Here is a 23,104-nt window from a genome sequence, read left to right on the forward strand (position 1 = left end):
ATTATACTCAACGCGTGCGCAAACTCACGTGTCCCCAATGCCCACTTCTGTCCTCATCACAAAGAGTCTTTGCCGGGGCCTGGCGCTGCGTGTACTCAGGTAACTTGTTCGCAGACGAGGACCGAGAAAAGGTTTGCGATGAGCGCTGATACCACCACGACGCGCACCTATTGTCTTACGTACATCCTCGCAGTGACACGCGGCCATTGTTTAGCACGTCGGCGCCTTCCACCCTTTCAGAGATTTCTAAGACTTCGCTGCTTCTACGAAGAGCGAAGGAGCTGTCGGAACCAGCTCTCCACCGTACTTGATCCTAACCTTAACCTCTTTATACTAGAACTTGTTGCTTAATACAGTGTCGAAGCAGCGACAAAAGTTTTCGCGCGTCCCAGACATCTTAGAAGCACTGTGAAAGCACGTGGATGTTGTTGAGATGCGAAGTTCTTGTTTACGACCCGTATATTTCAGCTGCACTTCCTCGCCTGCCATTTTGTCGTAGTATTTGCAAGAGAATGTTCTACTTCAAAGGCGCCTTAGCGTAGAAAGCATATGCAGCGAAGAAGCTAAGCCTTGCGGTCTACTTAACGTATTTATTCACTAGCCTTTCAATCAGTTATGAAAGTACCTAGTGAAGAGCCGCTTGATGTGTGCACTAACTATTGAGTAATTAAGTGTCGTGCAACTATAACGCTAAGTTGATGAATATTAACCCGAAGGTTTGTCTCAAACTACCTTGAAGCTTATTAGTGGTGCTATTCTCAACGTTCAGATTTCTGCCGTGCTTAAAGGCGTCTATTTATACACAGCTGGTAGGTCGTGTTCATGTGTTCGCAATTCTCTCTGAAGGACATCAAGTAGGAGTTACAGTATATATGATGCTGCTAGGAAGCATGTCAAATCGCGCATACCTTCACGATGTGTACACTGCGAGGAATTACTTCGTCAGCATATTTAGTGGCTTCATGATGCCAGCTCTTCATCTAAGGTTGAACAATATATAAGTCTTTGTTCTGCATAATTTTTTTTTCTGAATTGAAACACAACGCGCTTCACATCCGGATTTATGTAGAAGCTCACGGAAGGAGGCCTTGTTTGATGAGAAATAATAAAGATGTTCCTATGTAACAGATATTACTTAATAAATTCAAGCACTAATAGTAAATTTGTTCCCAAACATTGGGGCGTTGGTAGTGGTGGAAGACTTGGCTGCAGAGTACCGTGCTCGTAACAAGCGTCGAACGTTTTGTTCGGCATGTCCACCCGTTTTCCTGAAATGATAAAGAGCAAGCCACGGTTTTCCCGTGTTTCTTTCTGCCCTCGAAACGGAGAAGCCATCAGTGTGAGCGCGGAACGTAAAGCATCTCGGGAGGCGCAAATGAAGGCGCCGTTGGCTTGCGGCCCAGCAGCCGGGTCCTCGGGTCCATCGCCTGGAGAGGCGCGGGTGGGGGGCTGTCGTCTGCGAAAGAAGCCGATCAGAGTATGAGCGCCTTACTCTTTATTTTATTTTCTCCTCTATTGATGCGAAGGCTGTGACGACGACGACGACGGCTAAGGGGGGGGGGGGGGGGGACTGAAGCCTCTCTTTTCGGCGCGTGCCCGCGTGCATTAGCGCGGCCAATCGATCTATTGAAGCGGACTCGGCTCTCTTATACGCCACTATACCATCCCAGCTTTCCTGCCCCCCTCCTGCCTTGCCACACATTATTTCATCGGACTAGCCGTAAGGGGAGGGGGGGGGGGGCATCGCACGCGGCGATAGCTTCTTCCAGACACCCTTCTTCCCGTCTGCAGCGCGACATCTTCGCAGTACTCCCATTCTCGTGAGCATGATGATGGTCCTATTTATGTCCCCGCCCCACACCACTTGCCCTTTCTTCGATGGACCGCGAAACGGAGATGCCGTGAGGAGAAGTGGACAAAGAAGGGGAAAAGGAAAACCCCAATCGTTCTAACAACCTTTCTATATACACTCTGCGCATTCACATTCCTGGTGCCGGAGAGTGGATGGGAGCACGGCGCTAGACACCTGAGTAGAGGCTGCAGTTGTCGACTGTCTCTCAGGCTACCCACTTCATGACATGAATATTTGTTCTTGTAGTTTTTATGCGCGAACATAAAAAAAACTTCCTCGATAGTATCTCTTCTAGTTTGCACACGCAAACGAAAAAGCCTCTTCGATAAGCCTTGTTTTCATCAAGCATTTGGTTGCATATATATATATATATATATAAAGACAAAGAGAGAGAAAGAGCACGTGTAACGTGTATGCGCTACAAACTCAGTTCTGAACACCGGTAGTCATGCACTTTGAAACCGCACACCTACTCAAGAAACGCACTTCCTAGACAAGCATGCTTACGAGTCGAATTCCTGTCGACGAGAAGAATTTTATTATTAGTTTGTGTTGAGGTCTTTTCAAGTGCAACCACGTTTGAATATACGCTCGTCTTCCATACAATATACCATACAAACGATGGCGTGGTTCAGCCCTCAAAACGAACTGGATCACGTCTCCTCGAATAGATCATGTTCCGCAAGAGTTGCGGCTGTCATTATGTCATGAGTTTTCTCGTCCTTCAAGTGTGCCTTAGTTTACTTACAAATTTAAATGTTGATTGTTTGTGGTTCAAATGCGATAAGCATTTTATGCAAGATTTGAAGTGCATATCGAGTCACTCTATGTGTCTTTATTTTGCTGCAAGATACGTTATTGCTACGATAACACTCTTATCGCCAATCAGTACGTTAGGCCTTTCATCTTTATTACTTGTCCACGATTCGAATTCCTTGTGTGAATAATTCCATTTCTAAATAAGGTCCTGTGGCGGAACTATTTCCGAGTATGTCAGGGAAGAATACTAAATAATGGGTGCGTAATACCTTAATTGCAACATTATTTTCTCCAATCAATCAATCAATCAATCAATCAATCAATCAATCAATCAATCAATCAATCAATCAATCAATCAATAAAAGAAAGTAACTGAATAGAAAGGAAACACAAAACTGACGGAAGTGAAGATAAAACTTCTAGGAAGAGTTCCTGCTATTGCATGCATATAAATGTAGAACAGTTTATTATATATGTTTATTCGGTAAATAATAGAAAATAATAATAATATTAATACTTATAATAATAATATTATATAATATACTTTTATTCATATATAATAGTATCATATTAAGTATAATAATTACACTTCACATCAATGGGATGCCGCGAATCATGTACTTTTTTTACCGGAGAGCCATTTCGCGAAAAGTTATTCCTAAAGCGCAACTCAATTTTACAGAGAACTATAGCGACATGCTTTTTGAAATATGCTGCCAATTTATTCTGAATATATATATATATATATATATATATATATATATAACTCATCCCCTGATGAAGGGAGGACCTCTGCCGAAACTGTTGGGAAATAAATTAATTTATCCTTGTTGACAACGCTCCCGTTGTGCCATATCTCATACCTTCACGAAGAGTAACTGGCCCATTGAATTAGTACTCCCACTATATATATATATATATATATATATATATATATATATATATATATATAACAGCGCTCAGGCAAAAAGAAAGCTTCGAAGGGAAACGCAACACGGGATGCCTTAAAACCTTTGCAACAGCTTTGAGCCTGCAGGCGCAGCCAATGTGTCACCGTTATTGTTCCTTCTGAACGCACTTTGGGCATAGAATTCTCTTGTATATCGTGTTAGTACGATGCGAGCAGGAGCAACAGCAAAGAAGCCTCTTTCGATGCCGACAAAAAATAAAAAACGAATCTTCGTGAAAGACAACAGAAATTGGCAGTACCCGTATACCAAGGAAAGGCCTATGCTCCGGTTTTTCTGCGCACAATAGAAGCTATTACCCTTCCGTTTTCTTCCAGCCTGTCACACGTGTCAGGACCAGCCCTCTACGAAGACCCTGTATTTTCTTTAATTTCCTATCGGTCGCCTCCCTCCTTTCATATATTGCTGTTTGCATGTCTCTCCTTGCCATTGCGGTTCAACCTTTGCCGCAGCTGCTCTCCTGTCTCAAGAATTCCTTTATCTCTGGGCGAATATTGAATTTTAGACTCGCAGAGCGCACGTGTGTTTACCCGATGCTCTCGTGGCTAGATCCTTCTCGTGCCGTTAACACGGCGAAGTAAACGTCTTCGCTGTACGTCGTGAGGTGATAGACAGATGAACGCCGCGTTTGAGATGTATACTCGAAGGCATCGTTACCAAAGAGGACAAGACCCTACGAGAGGCTTTCAAAATGAGCCGGCGTCTTCAAGAGCTGAGCACACAACGGCGGTGCACCATGGAACTTTGCTCGTACAAATCATATTCGTCCGCGCTTACAGTACTAAGCTCCAATGCATGGTATATGTCGCCGCTCTGGTTCACATCCAGTTCCAAAGTTTGATGTGTTGCGTAGTCACTGTGAAATTTTTGTAGCTTGTATTTGAAGCGTGTGCCGTTGCAAGTTTGAGATGTGGGCACTCAGTTGTGCTTCAGCCTCTATGGGAGCTTTGTGCGCTAATCGTATGTGAATATGTGATCCACACTCGAGGCACTCCCTCAACTGGGATGTGCACAACAAATGTAACACACCGTAGTAGACATCATGGCCTAAGATCAAACATGCTATATTTATTCTTCCCTTTAGTTCTATGCTTCATTATGTTGTTTTATAATATGTGTGTTAAGCCATAAACCTTATCTTTACCTATCTAGAGATACAGCCACGTAATGAATTGTGTCATATCCACACTCGCAAGGTAGCGTCATCACCTACAAACTAATGCCGTCTTCAAAAAATTTTTTTATCTTTGTTAACAACAAGTGTTAACATACGTGTTATCAAATCTTTTAATTTGTGTTAGCATGTGTTAGCATATGTGTACATTTCTTAACGTTTGAAAAGGTAGCACGTATTACCCGGCAACTTACATTTTACATTTGAAAGACCCACATTGGGGTGCCCTAGCGTCCATGAGAAATTCGCGATGCAGGTACTCCCCCGTGTTTCCGATTGCAGCACGGGCACGATTGTAACGCGAGGGTGCACGAACTTTGGGTAGCAAATATCTGAAAATGCATTCGCGTTACGTTAGTCCAAATACAATCTTAGTTCACACTATCAACAGACAGCATGATGACTGAACAGACGTCAACGACTTTTTCTACCTGGATGCAGAAATATATAGGCAGGTAATGAAGTTCCCATGGCGTAGCGTATACTTAACGCAGCAATAGATGAATAGAAGGAGAAGAAAAAAATATCAGAAAGATAGGAAGGTTAACTAGACTATGAAAGGAGGAGAGGAAACAGTGATTGAAGTGGTCAGCTTTCATTCATGTGACAGACTGAATGAACGTCAAGCGGGTGGCCTGTATAGTCGGTTTCGAATAGGGAAGAAAAGAACGTTCTTCAGTTATTCTAAGACAGTGTTCTTTAACCCATGGAAACAGGTAGTGGTAAGGATACGGCCAGCCCCTTCCTCCTCTCCTCTTCCTGCGTGCAGAAAATCAGTCCTGTCTGGTACTGTTTGTGGAAAATAGTGTTTCAACCAGAAGAGAAAACTCCGAGTACGAAAGAAACGACAAGGCCGCACAATAATAACCCACTGCTCCCTTTTGGAAGCACGCGTCATCGGTAACACACGCTGGGAGTGAATGCAAGAAAGGCGGGCGCGAAGATGGGAAGCCTGGGAGTGCCTAGCCTCGGGTAAAACAATGCCACCTCTCGTAACGAAAAGTACGTAGAGATATTTCTTCTTACGCTACTCCATGCCCGTACAAAAGAATGGCATTTTCCTGCTTCCTTAGAATCTAGTTGCGGCTCTTTTGTTTCGGTGACTATCCTTTCTTTTTTTGTTCTTTAAGAAACTGATTTCGTTTAAAATTAAGAGTATGGGGCTTGTCCCTGGAGGAAAATAAAACAATGTAAATGTCGTAAAGATGGATCAAAATCATGCCATACGCTGCTTCACTTAAACGAAAGCCCTAATAAAAACAGATTAGATAGACAAAAACAAGATTGAAATGCGAGCAAAAGCGGAAAAAGCCTGAATTCAATGTCTGCTGCCTCCATTCTTTTTCTTCTTCCTCTTCAGGCTAAACCCATTTCTCCGTGCCTGATGAAACAAGAAGACTCACTCGTCTGCTCTCTTCCACTCGTCTCCTTTTGCCCTCTTTCCAAGCTTCGCCTTTGTTTTGTTTTCTTCTTCTTTTTCTCATCGGGGCGTGGATTCAGCTTGCTGCTTCACTTCACCTCTGCACGCCTTATCTCGCTGGCGTCCTCTTCCCCTCGTTTAGAAGAACGAATAAAGCAAATGTAATGAACGTAAGCGACAGCTACAGCAAGCAGCAAGAATCCCCGCCCCGAAAACGAAGCGGCCCAGTGTTATGCGGCCCCGAAAAAGATTGCCGCGGGCGAGTCCTGATGCAAGGGCCGTCCGAGCTGTAGTTTCTTGGAGGCCTTTTCTTAACGTCCACACGCGTCCGGCTGTGTTTGCCCCGCGCAGACGCGGCACCGTTGGCGGTGTTCTTGGTGGCTGAATGGGAGGCCTGATAAAAATGTATCCTCTGGCGTCCTGTACGCCACGCAAGTCAGAGACGTCTTTCTAGAGCCCTGAAATGAGGACTCGTTGTTTTCATATTGGCACTAAAAGTGACCCATAGAGGAGGCCTAGTGACTAAGGCACTGGGATGCTGACTCGCAGGTCACATGATCGGATCCCGGCCATGGCAGCCGCGTTATCGATAGACGTGGAAATACTTGAGGCCCATGTGATTAGATTTAGGTGCACGTTAAGTAACCCCAGGTGGTCGAAATTTCCGCAGCCCTCCAGTACAGCTCTCTCATATTCAAATGGAGGGTTTTGGAACATTATAACCTAACAGCAGCAACAACAAAAGAAAATGCGGAAAACAAAATGCGGTGAATTTCAGGAAGGAGCGAGAGAAATATCTGGGGTAAACGTGAAACGCGCACAATCTAGATAATCCAGAAAATATCTGGGGCGAAATGGCGTGTGAAATTCTTTGCCTTCCTGAAAACTGTATACAATATCAAATTAAGTTATGTTCTAGTACTGTTTTTTTTTACTGCCATTCACTTCTTTAGAAACAAATATGACGTGTTGAATCACGTTCTGAAATAGCTGAACGCGTTTTTAGCGCGCAATGTAATTTTGTTGATTTTGTAGAAATTAGTGAATAAGGAATGTCAAATCAAGCAAATTGTTTTACACCATAAAGCTGTCCTTAATTTATTCGTTTAAGGCATGCGACACCTGAAGACTATTTAACAAATTCATTCCTTCGTAAAATGAGCTTGTGGCTGGCAGGACAGACGCTTTATCACTGTAAAAAAAAAGGCTGAATATCATGATTGTACGCTAAGTCATCTCGTTATGCCTACTCGGGGGGTTAAAAAGAAGCACTATCTTGCGTGTGGGTTTTGCTTATTAAACAGCGTTTTTCTATCCTTCGTTCCGTTCACGACAGCACATTTTACGTGCATTTCTTACTGTAACCAACGCCAACTTAAGTCTACTGTCGTCACGCATGGTAATACTTTGGATTTTTGTTTTCTTCCTTCATCAAGGCTACGTGGAATAAAATAAAGCTGCCGAAAAAAATAAACATGTTTCAAGCCATTTGTTCCATGCAGTAAGGCGAACTTACAAGGGTTAGGTTAATGATACTATCTTTACCATTCTTTCTTTTTATTTGCAGCTTGGCTCACTTGCTGTGGAACTTCGCTTTACAGTGCACCTTGTTGCATCACCTATCTGTCGGTTACTGCTACGTTTGAGACTGCACCAAGGAAATTTTGTTCTGTGGTAATATTCCAGTGCATTACGAAACGCCACTGCTTCTCGAAGCACGATGCCTCGCCGCCAAGTGAGACCGCCCACTAATTAACGAAGCTCACCAAATATTCGCGATAGTTAAAAAAAGGTGAGCAGCGGTCCCATTATCTCCACTCTCGTTATTAAAGCTTCCCTGTTTTCGTAACACTTCACAATACTTTTTGTCTTGTTTGTTAACTTCATTAACATATTAAATTTAGTTATGCCACTTAGTGCAGTTGCTTATAGCCGAAGATGCGTAAGGACAAAAGATAAACCAGTTTGCTATTTGAAAGGTGCCATGGTGTACTACAGCATTTGGTGTGCGTATTATAGCTGTTATGTTTAATTGTAAAACTTCCACGTCTCCTTTTTTATTCCCAATTTTATGGCTCTATCCGGTCAAGACACAATTTAGTTCATGATGAATACACGTTTTACAATTTTTGCCATTATTTGACTATGTCGTACTTACCATAAATAACTTAAAAAGTTTTATGCATGCTTTCTAAACCTCGCCATGATTTTGTGAATTACAAAGGTAATGAAAGTTGAAAGTTAAAAAATTTTCTCTTGACACTTTGTTTGAGGTCTCTTTACCTGGATGCCGAGAATACTAAACTTTGTTAACCTAAAGATAAGAATTGAACACAAAAGAAGAAATTGCGTTGTTCGCCTTAGATGCAGGTACACATAAACCAGCTGAATTCAAGGAGGGTCAGACTTTGAGCGCAGAGCTGGAAAATGGGTCGAAAGCACTACGGTGCCTCAGGTGTTCGCGATTGTTTAGGCTAACGTCATTGCACGCTTCGAAGCCCTGAAAGAACTGCGCTGGTGAAGCTTCACATACCGGCAACAATGAAATTATTGAAAGAAACTAGAGACTTGGAAGGGAGTTGAAGAAAAGTTTTGGCGTCTAGACTTAAACGCACGCACTTTCTTTCTCTCGTTCTTTTAGCCTCCCATTGCCTTAACAACGCCTAAGTTAGAAAAGGTAGACATAATGTACCTAAACTCCTTGCGTGTATTTGATATCTTGCTCTTCTCTCTCTCTTTCTATCTCTCGTTAGAAATGGCTGGTGTCATGACTTCAGTCATAATGGGATCATAATCAGAGTGTATAAGCCTTATATGACTTTGCATATTATTTTGCATCAGCGAATAAGAAGGAGACCTTACTTTTTATTCTTAGCTTCATTAATTATTCATGTATATGGAGCTTATGTATACTATTGTCTTGGCAACCGAATTCATTAATAACTGGTGGTTTAGGGACGTTAAACCCCACATATCAATCAATCAATCGAATTCATTAAACTGCATTGCGCGCATGCGTGTGCGTGCATGAGTGTGTTTATTTCATTTGCCGTCATTTCTTTCCCTACAAACTCCCGCAAAACGGGTACAAGAAAAGTGGAAAGCAACTAATGCAGTGTGTCATGCAATTGAAACACGCTGTTTAAACGGTACTCAAGGAGAGAACGGAGTGCATTGAAGCGCACACTTTTTTCACCTTAAGTATGTATACCGAGCAACCGCGGTGAAAACTGTCCATGTTCGCGGTCCTCATTTTTGACCCGCCTGCCGCAAAACGCCGTAGCCACAGAGTAGCAGCGGCGACCAGCCATCCGGCAAACCGAAAGCGCAAACACGAAACCCGTGGCAGTGTACGGAGGTGCGGACCAACTGCGGAGGCCGGTATAGACTCGGCTCGCAAATGGACGCGTCGCGAGCGAATTGGCAGCGGGCTCGTCGGCGTCCGTGCGTGGGGCACCGAGCGGAGCCCGGTAGAGCGGATTGTTTGCTGTCGGAAGCGCGCAGTCACGTTAAAGAGCTGAGACACGATGCAGTCGACGACGCTGACAGATGGCCCGCCAAAAACGTGCCCCGCGTGACCGGCACGTAGGCCTCGTTGGCCGGCGTTAATGCTCACTCGACGGCCGCATCGCCGGTGATTTCCTCTTTTTTTCGGTCGCTTTCAGCCACCCACGGCCTCTGCTTGCTCTTTTGGGCCGCCTTCTCGGCGCATTCGCCCGGGATGCGCACACCGCCAGACACGTAGAGCAAGTAGCGGATAGCCAGCCATGAATGCTGTCCTCTTTCTTTATTTTCCTCCTCACCCGCCTCTTTCGAGCAGCCACTTATTCCTTCTCTGCGTGCACCGTCGTACTTCCCCTATTCACTCCCCCCCCCCTCCCCTCGATCACATCGAGAAGGCCCCGGACGGAAATTGCTTCAGCCTTTCATTAGAGGCGGTCGCCCATTAAGCACCGGAACGATGCCCGAGTCAGACACCCCGTCCCGAAAATCCTGTGGCAGTCCTTCTTGCAGTCCATCTAACTGCTCGTCCCTTCGGCTCTCTCGCAGACATCTATATCTCACTTTTACCCTAACTACCTTTCAATTTCCCCTTTTTTGAATTCTATTCCTTCCTCCCAACGCGTAGTTTTCTATGCGGCTCACTGAACGATGCCTCGCCCTTGCTTGTTCTCGGTTCCCGTTGAAATAGTTATTTGACTATGTCCGTTTACAGCAGGTGATCGATGGCGCGACCGTGCTAGTTTTTGAAAGCTTTTGATTTATTTGCAAGCATTTGACATGCTGTGATAAACACTTTTGTTGCGAGTGCAGCACCGTATACGTCCCAGGGCAGTATCCTTTCGAAATGTGTGCTGCTTTTCTTTTTAATGCTCGTCTTCACGCACCTAATACGAAAACATCGGGCAACCGAGTGTGCTACGTCGTGAGAAAAACAAAATAAATGCCCATGTTTGACGGCCGCTTTCTTTTTCACTGTATGGACGCCTCAGCAAAGCACATGGTTTCACGAGTGATTCACAAATGTAAAGGTAAAAAGGTGTCTGAGAAATAAAAGAAAAAAGAGAGTAAAGATAAACACTTGGAGCTGACGGCATCTGCCTGCGTGTTTTAGTGAAATCGAAGTTTTTTTTTTCTTTCTGAAACTTCGTGGTGTATGTTTGCACAACGCGTCCAGAATTTAATAAAACCGTTGATGGTGCCAAATGCGTGGCGCATGAAATACAATTTGTTTACCGGGAATTGCTTCCTGACGCCCAGAAAGTGTCATGCAGATTCCACGTAGAAAGTGTGCTATAAGTCAAAGCGTAAACACTGCTAATTAGACTTCAGAACGGCAAGGCACGCATGGGTACAGTTTCATTTTAGAGAGAGAGAGAGAGAGTAATAAAAACGATAGAAAGTTTGTGTGTCAAGGTGGAGTTACTTTGCCCTTCACAATTTCTGCCGCGCAAAGGAAACAAACACGTCCTCGCTTATTACTCGACGTCTGGCTGAGCGCCTAATTACCCGGGTACAGCTGCGGGCCTTTTGCAGTATTTTGTAAGCTACGATTCGCAGCTATACTGTTTCTCGAGCTAAGCAGACGCTTCCGGCACTTAGTTCGAAACTTGAAAGTTGCGTTCTTCTGGCTCTGGATTCAGCGAAGAACAAGTAAAAAAATAAATAATATGTATCTAACAAAGTAGCGGGCAATAACTGTGGGCTAAATAAATACACGAAGAAGAGTCATGTTCTCGTAAAACAGGGACGGACTCGTTCATGTGTTGTGTGAAAGAGAGAGAGAAAAATAATTAAAAGGAAGAGACAGGGAAGTTAGCCTAGAACAACTGGTTTGCTACCCTAAAAGGGGTGGCGAAAATGGTCGGAAAGAGGATAGAGATAGAGAGATATAAAATAAATTAGAAAAAAATCACACCATGCCTTGTAAAAGCACACAGCTACACACGTGATCAACCGAATGAAGTATGTGTTTCTCTAAAAAGGGAGGACAAAGCAGCCCAACCACCATTCCGAACACTTCGCCGTGCTCTCAAGGCAGATTTTATTAACAAAATGATGCAAAATGCAGCTTTTTATGACAAAAATAAATAAGTACTACGATGTACTTTCCGCTTCAGAGTACAGAGCGGGTGCATAAAGCGTGCGTGTGAATAACCTAATAATGGTTGCGCTTTACGCGACGAGACACAAAGAAATTCCGGCGGCTCACACCCTTTACTCTTTTGTTTTCCCTTTTTTTTGCCTTTAACAATTCTATCTACGTCTTCTTTTTTATCTTTCATTCGCTGGGCTCTCGTGTTGTACTACAGGCCGGAAGACAATGCGAAGAACAAAAGAACAAGACATCACCGTTTCATCTTCGCTTTCTTTCATCTTTCGGCCCATTAAAACACAAGTCGAAAAGAAGATTACGAGACAATAAGAAAAAAGAGGGAGAAGATGAAGGTGAACGCAAGCGTGAACTTCTCCGCATCTAGCGGGGCCCCCTTTTATTAGACAGCGCCTCCATGTAACGAAGGCAGTCCCATTTCCAGCTTTCCGCTCACAGAGGCTGCATGCAGTGTTACAAACAGACGATAAGGCACTACGGCCCACGTTCAGTGAGGGGCGTATATATCTATAGCGTTGTACGTCCCTGTCGCGTGGGGGTGGCGCGGCGTACAACGCAAAGACGGAAATAACATCCGCACGGTATAGCGGCATGGGCGGCGGGCTGTCTTCGGCCTCCTCCGCCCATGTCGCAGCGTGAGCCACCACAACGTATGTTCTTTTTCTCTCTCGTCCTCCTTTATGTGAGTGTCCTCGCGAGTCTGTGTTTGCGTACGTTTTCTGCCTCTTACAATGTTTCGCACGCTTTCAGAGGGTGCCATACGAAAAGGAGAAATAGGTCTGTCGGATGGCGGGAAGCGTGTCTGAAAATGTATAGAAGAATCCATTAGGAAGGACGAAACTAAATAACAGGAACAGCAAGCGCTACAAATAGTGTTATGTGCACTGGTTGATGCGAACCGAAAAAGAAATAATACCAGAGGGGGAGCGAATCGAAAAAGTCCACTGGAGCAAAATATTTTCTTGTCTGTCCCTATTCCCTTCGTACCCGAAACGTTTGAACCAGAGGCATCCGGGAAACTGGTATATAGGCGGCCGAGATGGTGGGACCGTAGAGGCAAACGGGCCGACGAGTGGGGGCGAAACCTCCGCTATGTATGAGCTTTTTTTTTGTTTAGCAATAGGTGTTGTGCGGTCTTTTGTCTGCTCTTTATCGTCACTATTGTTTATTTGCCTGTTACCCCATTCTCTTATTTGTTCCGTATCTCGCCTGTATATAAGACACACGCCGCGCGAAACCAGTTTTTCCATCTTCTCCCTTTCGACTCCGTAGGAGATGGTTTCGGCACATTTGCTTTCCCGCCCTTCAACTCGATTCCACCTCTAGTTCTTCCCGTGACGTTTTCGGTTACCCTCCATTCTCCTTTTCTTGGCATTTCGACATGATCGGCTGTGGCACGCGATGCTGCAAAACAGAGGCACCCCTTCACCTCCCTTCTCGTCTCTATTCTCGTTCTTCACGAGCGGGTTGACGCGGGGGCGTTGCTCGGCAGCGTACCCGTTTGTTCGTCGTTGTCGGCCGCCCTTGGCCCTGTGAGACGGTGCCCCTTGCCTATACAACCAGCTCCCTTTCTTTCATTGTTCTTGCCTCCGTGGCGGCGCCCATCAGGGATCCGCGCGCTCGCTTCACTCTTGTCGAGGGGAAATATATATCGCTGGCGATATTTCAGCCAGCGCAGCCGGGGCACGTCAGACGATCGTCGGCACCACCCCCTCGTCGACTGGGACCATCTTTCTTTACTGTGCATTTCTTCTCGCTTATTCTTTACATCTCGACTTTTTATTGTTTTTCTCCGCCTCCATTTCACTATCGTCTCTCTGGCTGCTATTCTGCTGGAATATGTATAGGATTGCGTTTTCTTCTTTACATCCTTCGCGGTTTGTAACGAGTGCGCTTAGAAATGACTTGCTCTATGTCATGTCAGAGCCTGGTATGCGTAATTAGGTTGACACCATCTATGATCAGTCGTCTGAAAAAAAAAGTGATTTTCTGACGCATCGTTTCATAAATTAGCCTTGCGCTGAAATAAACAAGACTTCTACTTGACATAATTTTGCCTTAAAATCAATTTTGGTTGACAGCGCTGCGTCAGGCCTCCCGTCACTTCACTACACTCTGATAAATGCGTGACTAAAGCGTCAGGGTCGAATCTACTGACTTTTATTTTGGACTGCTTGTAATGAAAGAGAGAGATAAAGCCTGAACGCTTCTTTCAGCCAATGGTATTTTGGGAATAAATAATGAAAATCAACAAAAGTTCTTCACGTTATTACATTTTCTGATTAAAAAAAATTATCCTGACGCGAAATTTGAAAGCAAAAAGAATGCACACATATCTTCATGTGAGAATATAGACACCTAAATAATTTATCGATATGTGGGGTTTACCGTCCGGAAAACACCATATGATGCAGCTAAATAGTAAATACGTACGTAAAAATGCAGAGAACAATCGCGAGAAAACCACTTTGGAAGTGGTGGAACCTTTTCCCTCTCCATTCTTTAATAAACACACTCTGTTACGTCGTAGCGTTCACCGCCGATGGACATTGAGTCAATATATGATTATCGATCGAACTTGTACAGTATTTAGTTCACTCTGTCACACAATGTGCGAAAGCACCACGTGATTATACATCGTCAACGGTTTCCTACTTTTTCTTCTATTTCGGTGCCTTTTATACCTTTCGCTTCACATTGTGTATTTTACAGGGGTCAGAAAACAGTTTATACAGTTTGCAGAGCTCAAAAAAATGTAGCCTCTGGTTATATTTGCTTTCCTTTCGTTAAGATTCGTCTGTCTCTCTGGCCTTACGTTTGAGAAAAAAAAAAGATTACGATAGCCACGCCTGTGGAGAGTGGTTTAATCACAGGGGTCGCCGCTGCATCTCAATGGATAAAAATCAAATACAAACAGCCATCCACCTGGATGTAATGTATAGTAAAAGACCTCACCATGTAAACATTTACGCAATGTTCGCCAGCCCACTACGGCGCACGTAATGATTCCACCTTGGTTACAGCACGTAAAAACCGAGGGTTTAATTTTACAGCTAAGTCGTAAAGAAAGAGTTCCAGGGTTGCTTTCGTGCACCTTTAAAGGCATGGTGTGCGGCAGTGTGGTTTATATGCAACAGAATGTCTTCCAGAGTAAAGAGTTTGTGAAACGTTATGGGGACTGGTCACAGCATGAAACTTACGTTAGGCGCCTCTTACTTTAATAGGCAGATTATTAAAAGAATATTACCTCATTGTTCGTTGTTCTCGCATCACGAACGAAGTGTTTCGGCTGCTTCAGTTGAAATAAAGAATAATTGTTCTCAGCAGTATAGATTGTGATTCTGTTCATGCTTTTTGTGTGTATGTGTATTTTTGTTGAGAGAACGTTAATGTGGCGATTATTATGAATGACAAAAGTGACCAAAAAAGGAACTTATAGTACTTCTAAATGGTTTTAGAACCGGCACACAACAACTTCGCTTTCACTGACATATCAGTTACTTACTCATACTGACAAGCACCAATGGAATATTTTGTTTTAGTAATTATTTATATTTGGTCCCGACGCAGCAAACTTTTCCAGTATATAGACTTCGTAAACGGGCCTTTTTGAGCTGATAGCTCAAATGCATCGAGATGTGACATAGCGCTGGCAGACAAGGGCGAGGACGAAACGATGGGGCTCGCACCACTGTGTCGTTCTCGTCCGTGTCTGCTATAGCGCGATGTCACCCGTCGATGTTTCTGAGTAAATTGTGGCGTTGTGAACTACAGAAGTTTACCGACAGACGCAGCCGCAGTGCAGTTACCGTATAGATGGCAGCTATCTGCCGCATAAGCTGTAAAATATGTTTACGTGGCTTCCAACTTTATGGCTCTTGGACAAGCGCCAGTTTTCTACGAACGTGGTAAAGGGAAAGGGGGAGGATGGCGCCTGGGTGAGAATGCGCGGTACGAGTACCAGGGAACAGGATATCATCGATATTCTATAGCGCGTTAAAGACGCCGGCTTCATCGATTACTTCAGGCTGCAGCGAGACGACGTTGTTTTGTTGTGTTTGCCTACCGTTCATCTTCCTGCTTCCACGTGCACTTATTGATATGGCTTCTTCTGGGCAAATATGTAAAAAACAAAACGAAAAAATTGCTTGGGCGTGTACGCTTCGGAGGCGTTTCTTTTTTTTTTATTTCCTGTCACCCCAACTCTCGTTGTTTGTGTTTCATAACACAAGCGTTTAAAACGCGCTTTTTGCTTCGACGTGTAAGATTCGCTTCGCACGTGGAAGTGATCTCCGATAACATCGTCGCAGTACTTGAAATTTTTGTTATCATTTCGTAGCGGCAAACAAACAAAAACAGTTTCTGCCTTCTTTGCATAAATCGAAGGTGTCTGCACGAGCACTTTGTAAACATAGCCACTTGCTCATTTTTTATTCAGCTCTTATGGAACAGATCCTGTCGCGTAAATATGCTTGCGATGTACACGTTCTTCCATTTACTTTCACAACATATTAAGTAGGCCCACCTGCCAGCCCGTAAATTATCTGCCAAACGAAATCCGACCATGCTCACTGATCAAGTTGGCAGGCTCACCTGAGAAGTCAATATGTAACGACTCGACATGCCAACGATTTGACGAATAACAATGAAGTACTTACACACGAGCTTCGTTGTTACACGTGATTTGGTCACAGAGTGCTTTTATTCTGTGTTTTGTTTCGTTAAGTGAGAGATGTATCCAAATAGGCGTTTAATTAAATCGACCGCACTTCGTCAAACTCACCGGAGCACTTCACGTGATAGCTGATCTCACATAGCACAACTGACAAAAAGGTTGTGGTAAACAAAGGCAATTACAAAATGTCATTTATCCGAAGTCACGTATTTTGATTGTGTTGTGCCAAATTTATGCGCACTTCTTTAAATATAAGTCTTTCATTCATTATTCGCGATGATTTTGCATTGAACTGTCAGCAAAGAGTCGTTGAAAGTCGGCGCAAATGTGACAAGATTTACAACGGAAAATAAGGTACAATAGTTGAAGAGCGGAGAAAAATATCAGGATCCAAAAAGTATGACAAAATGGTTGAAAAAGATGATATATATATATATATATATATATATATATATATATATATATATATATATATATATATATATATATATATATATATATATATATATATATATATATATATATATATATATATATATATATATATATATATATATCTTAGTTGATTTCATCAGTTACTCATTTATTTATTGATGCGTTTGTGTGTGTAGGAGTGCGCACATTGAGCCAGTATGCCTCCACATCAGCTTATCTGTAGGAAGAAACATTATTGACTCATTTTCTATGGCTCCTATTCTAAACAAAAGGCGCTTCCTTTAACTATGTCTTGCTTTTGGGAGTTAGCACTGCGTATTTCTGCCCAAGTACAAAAATAGTAGATGCATGGTTGTTGGGGCAAGCGTAGAAAATTGGTTTAAAGAACGACCACTCACATACAAAAAACAAAAAAAAAATGAATATAGCGAAAAGAAATTGCACGAACAATCACCTGATTAGTACAGACTAATCTGGCCATGAATATTAGATACGGTGTTATATTAGGTGGTAAAGTAAACAAGGAATAAGAAAGATGGAAGTGCGGAAGCATTTTCTATGGCAAGCGTTTGTTCTCCGGAGATTATTTATTGTTGCCACGAGAGATGTCCTACTTTTGTTACCTACGCTTTCGTTTTATAGCTTTTGTGTGTGTGTGTGTGTGTGTGTGTGTGTGTGTGTGTGTGTGTGTGTGTGTGTGTGTGTGTGTGTGGTGTATGTGTGTCTTTCACAGCCGCAACAGAGGATTTCTTCTATATTTGCCAGTGAGCTTTTTTTTTGTTATAATCTTTCGGTTTTGAATTGCATTTTGCTTCTACGTTTTCATCTTGCACCACTTGCGGATCATATCCGTTGTGCGTGGCCTGTCCGAAAATCGGCGCATTAATAAAGAGGTGCTTCCAAGGCTCATTAAGCTTCAGCAGGCTTAATTGCAAATTGGTGCAGCGGTTCTATGAAATTAGTGGTTTTCTGTAACCTGAGAAGGTTTATGAAGCGATCCGCCCAGCTAAAAAACAACCGTATATTAGGGGGAAAGACAAAAACAACACCAATAAGTCACTCGTTAGCTTTTCTTTCCTTTGGTTTATATAACCTAATGAAGCTACAATATACGTTTTTTTTTCGTGCAAGTAATATATTTACGCGTACGGAAAACAATGTATAGCGTTTTTATGTTAGAGTATTTATTTAACAGCACAGTACAAGTTTATTGAGCTAAATTCTCCTCGCACTATAACGCGAAATACTCATACCATCCAAACCATTTTGCTCTACCGCACTCCCATTTTTCTCAACATGCGCAGAATAAAAAAAATGAGGTAATATATATTGCACACGCTGTTTCCATGTGTTTATCTAATCTTGGTTTGCTATCACCCTTGATACTGACGTGCAATAATGTGGTTTCTTTCCGGTAAGGCTTTTGGACAGTTTCTTTCTTTTACTGCCTTGTTCCCCTCTCCCCACGTGTAGGGTCACAAAATGAACTTATTCTACTCAACCCCCCCTCTCCCACGTGTTTCTTATAATCTTTTCTCTCTTTCTTGCTAGCAACGTAGTATAATTCTTGAGAAAGCGTGTTAAGTTGAAGTTGTATTATATGGGGTTCAAATTTTGATATTGATGTGGTGGATTTGGGACGTTACACCCCACATTAAAATCAATCAATCGACTTTTAACATCACTTTGTTCAGGCTGCTCATGTATTATGTAAGAGGCATTGCGTTCACTCGAAATATAAGGTCATTGACTTCCCTGATAATGAATAGTATTTATTACCTCTTTCCTTGGCACTACAGATGAATGATACAACCCATAATACATGTTTTAAAGAAGGGCGGATGTACGAAAACGCGCAATTGTGTTGTTGTTTATATGCGCCCATAGTTTCGTTAAGCTTAATTCAGACTGCTGTTCTCAATGTCTAAGGCATTTATAAAAGACGCGAGAAAAATTCGTTGGCTAATTTGCTGCACTTTCGTCTCGGCGTTGCACATGTAAACTAAAACAATTCTTTAAACATTACTGAAGAAAATTGTGAAAATCTAATAATTATAAGTAACTAACCATAGCCTATCTGTGTGCTGCGTAGAGAGCTCCCCGAATTATGTTCAAGAACTTTAAATGGATCGCTGCAATAAGCGTAATGGAGGATGCTTCACAAAAAAAGGCATCGTTTCTCTCAAAGAATACGGAAAAAAAAACGATTCTTTTTTTTTCTCAGCGTGCCAAAGGGATGTTCCACAGATAACGTTCCGCTCATTCGACTCTGCCCACGCAATGCACACAGCGGCCACTGCAGTGCATTCTGAGTTTTCCGGCCATTCAATTTCGTGAGCGGACTATTTGAAGCTCTTATTCAAGATTGCAGTAAAGATAGTCATTCGCTAGAAGAACAGTGCGCTCGTAATCCAACGCCTGTGGGTGCGCCACTAACTACCCTGAATTATAGTAGCATTCTGGAATAACATTTACAACACTCTGTCAAGATAAGAACTGAATGGTTGGTGCTCTTTCTATTCGCTGAAATGGTGGCGCAGTTGTCTTTGTTAGCTGTTGCATCAATTAGTTCTGGATGTCCGACTAAGAAAATAAGCTGCAGCAACGGCTCTTTCGTGTAATGAAATGCTAACCGAAATACGGTGTTAATCGTTATTACAGACACTTGCGCTGAACACCGAATTGATAAGTTCATCGCGCACCCACCATGAAAGGGGCATTTGCAGCGGCTTTCTCACGAAATCTCTGCGCATAGTGTTCGTTATGCAGTTATCTATTGACTTTTTCTTAGAATCCCGAAGGGTTCGAGAAAACGCATATGATCATCAGCCTAGGTTCTTTAATATTGGTGTAGGCTTCGTAAAACTTTTATGTTAAGCTAAATCAAGAACCATGCTTAGGCTTGGAAGTTTTTTTATGTCATGCCATCATTGTTTACTTGACAATCGCCAAATATGAGGGGCTACTGACAGAATATTTGTCAACGTCTGCAATATGGTGAAGGAAAACTAAAACAAAAATTAGTTTATCTCATCTAGTGAGTCATATTCGAATAGGATATAAGCACGCTTCGTAATAGTGATCTAATATGAACATTTGTAATGTATGTATGTATGTATGTATGTATGTATGTATGTATGTATGTATGTATGTATGTATGTATGTATGTATGTATGTATGTATGTATGTATGTATGTATGTATGTATGTATGTATGTATGTATGTATGTATGTATGTATGTATGTATGTATGTATGTATGTATGTATGTATGTATGTATGTATGTATGTATGTATGTATGTATGTATGTATGTATGTATGTATGTATGTATGTATGTACGTATGCATGTATGTTTTTGTGTACGTATGTATTCCCTTGTCTGCCCAAGTCTGAAAATGCCTTCATTGAGCTCTTATTTGTCTGCCCAAGTCTGAAAATGCCTTCTTTGAGCTCCTGAGGAGTCTGTATATTTTAAAAGTTAAGCGCAAAAGAACACGAGCAGGTGAAAGAAGACCCGAGAACATAGCGCTGTGCCTTGTCCTGGTCTCTCTTCTCTCGCATTCTAGTGACAGAGCTCACGATTCAGTTTTATTGGATGTTGCTCTTCAGCTGCTGACGTTCAGAGTGTCAATTCATAGTCAAGCAGAAGCCACTCGAAAGCAGTCGGAAGCAAGAAGCATCCATAACAGCGTAAATGTAGCATCGGTTACAAAGAATCTCTAAGGGGGGGGGGGGCATATTTATCAACGTTCATCACTCTCATATATGTTCGGGAAAACTTGTAATGTCCACTAGGAAGTCAGTGGGAACTCTTGCAAGATCAACGTTTGGACAATTTTGTTACAAGACTCTCGTAAGGATAATCTACGCTTTCTTGTCCTTGTATCTTTTAAATGTGCCATCGAGAAGCAAGAAAAAAAGGCCTTACGTGGGACATACGTGCCGCAAGTCTCTGAATAATCTGCAGTGTAATGCATGCCACCGTTGCACGTGAGATGAACACCTTGTAAACCTAATGTTCAGCTAGGTTTAACAAAAGGCTGCAAATGACACAAATTTCCAGTTCCACTTTTTTTAACGAAATTTATTCTAGAAATAGTAATTATTTGGCTGCTACGTGTGGTGATTTTGTTTGAAAAGATTTCTCTAGAGAATTATTGTTAAGGTTATTGTTTTTTTAAATAGTATAAGGAAGAACACATAAATATGTCATCAGTAAAGTCAAGCATACCTATAAAACTTGGGCTTATAGTAAATATACCCATATTGTGTGTCTACCCCTTCTACCACGTTAATCTCCCTGTCTCTACGTTTTACTTATTTCTCTCTCTTAAAAGAATTTTTGTAAAGCACCGCATTGTTTTATGTCATATGTGGCTGCTTTCAATGATGACGCAAAATTGTAGTAATTGTAATTCAACATTACCTCTAGTTTTGGTAATTAGCTGAATTGCAAACCTCATAGCTGGCAAACATTGCAAATTGGCGTAGCAATGGTAAGTGGTAATTCATTCAGCGAATGGTAATCTGCGACTTTCTATACTACTAAAAATATTTGTGGAGGTTATTGATTTTTTAATTATTATGAGGTAGAACACATAAATATCTCGTCAGTATTATCAAACATAGCTAATATACTTTGACTTCTTCTAAGTATGCAATACGATCCTTAAAATCCTACATGTGTAATTGATTGCACTTTTTTGTTTACCTGAAATTCTATTGATTCCGGAGAACTTCCAAATAGGATACAGAACCTAAGCTTCTTGACGCAATTGCTAAAATGCTACGTCTCTGAATGTCTCCTTCCGAAGCTGAAAACTCATCCTGATGTATTTAACATGTGACTCAGTTATTTACCATAGCGACTCCACCTAGTATATTCCGAGCCTATGATTGTGGGTGCATGCCTGTCATTCGCAGTGTAAAAACTAAACGATTTCAGTGTCTCACCAATGATGCCTTCGCTGGACGCGGCCGATACGTGAACGTGAAAGAGAAGTCGCATTGCTGCTCCCGCCGCCAGCACTGTCCACGAGCAGAGAAAAGACGTCGACATATCCTGCCGATGAAGTGCGGTTGACACACGATGAAGTGCGCTAGTTGACACACTAGCGCCTGACGTGTTTCGTAAGTGAAGACGCGGTGGCCGTCGACGACATTGACGGCAGTAGTCCTGTAAGTACTCTCTGGCCACTCATAATCACGTTCATGTAATGTCAATCGCGATCGTATGCTTTTTCACGGTCCTCGACCCGTCCCCATGCCACTTGAGAACGCGTGATCACGCACAGTATTATCGGTCACTGCAGTGCTACAAGCCTCTTCCGAGATGATATCTGTGTTCTGGGTGTACCATTCGCCGCACGGAAAAACACACAATAAAGTAGTGACAATCCTAGAGGTCGTTGATTTCGGGGATCCACGAAGGACCGACCAGCGTCGGCGCGCCGCACCACTCAACACGTATTCCAAGCAAGTCACACAACTGTGCACAAAAAGAGAACGGGGCGCCTCCAAGCAGCTTTAATTCCCGGGCCGCCTTTGCTGGGACGTACAGAGGGTTCTTTGCAAACAAACAAGTGCAACTCCTGAAGTATCAGCACAACAAGCGCCCAAACGCAGGCCGCACACTTCAAAGTTTGCGACTGTACAATGAAGAGCGCGCGGAGGGAACGCGGCTTGCACCGGGATGGGGAGGGTGCGGAGCGAGCGGCAAGATCAGCTGCGACACACTCGTCCAAAGAGGCGGCGGCGTTCAAAGAGAACCGCGACGATGCGACGCGAAGCCAACTTTGCGGAGCGAGGGGCACATCGCAAATCGGCGTGGCGGCGGCAAAGGCGTCCTCCCTCCCTCAGGCGCCACGGGTTCCCTGGACAAGTTGGACTCCGGCTGGAGCCTTTTAGCGTGCGCTCGCTCAAATGTTTGCGCCACCAGCCGTGGCTGGCTCTAGGGCCTCGCTGAGCGCAGCGCCGCCCCAATAACCCGCGGTGGGAGCCGAAACTCGACGCGAGCTCGCAGTGCAAGCGAGGTTCACAGGGCGGCGGGGTGGTTGCGCAGTGCTCTTCCGAACGACGTGGTTGGTCTCAGGTGTGGTGTTTGCGCCGGCGTGTCTTCATTTGCTGACTTGGTGCGCATGTAGTGAGCTTCGTAAAATTGGATGCGCGCGGCGCACCGCAGGAAGCGTGGCCGGCGTGATTTGCGTC

At 43.2% G+C, this 23,104-nt stretch overlaps 1 protein-coding gene across 8 annotated transcripts in view; it reads right to left on the reverse strand.

Annotated features, from left to right (window-relative positions):
* The window catches only part of LOC119172707 (hemicentin-1), a 262,978-nt gene extending 240,188 nt beyond the window's left edge, over positions 1-22,790 (reverse strand). For all 8 annotated transcript variants that reach the window (XR_012894908.1, XR_012894906.1, XR_012894907.1 and 5 more), the window contains exon 1: positions 21,851-22,790. Coding sequence is in view for 4 of the 8 variants with exons in the window: in XM_075892890.1 (XP_075749005.1) it covers positions 21,851-21,956 (106 nt within the window). In the remaining 4 variants the exon portion in view is untranslated. The remainder of the gene's footprint in view (positions 1-21,850) is intronic.
* Positions 22,791-23,104: the final 314 nt, after the last annotated feature.

The sequence above is a fragment of the Rhipicephalus microplus genome, chromosome 4, assembly GCF_043290135.1.
Source record: "Rhipicephalus microplus isolate Deutch F79 chromosome 4, USDA_Rmic, whole genome shotgun sequence".
Taxonomy (NCBI): Eukaryota; Metazoa; Arthropoda; class Arachnida; order Ixodida; family Ixodidae; genus Rhipicephalus; species Rhipicephalus microplus.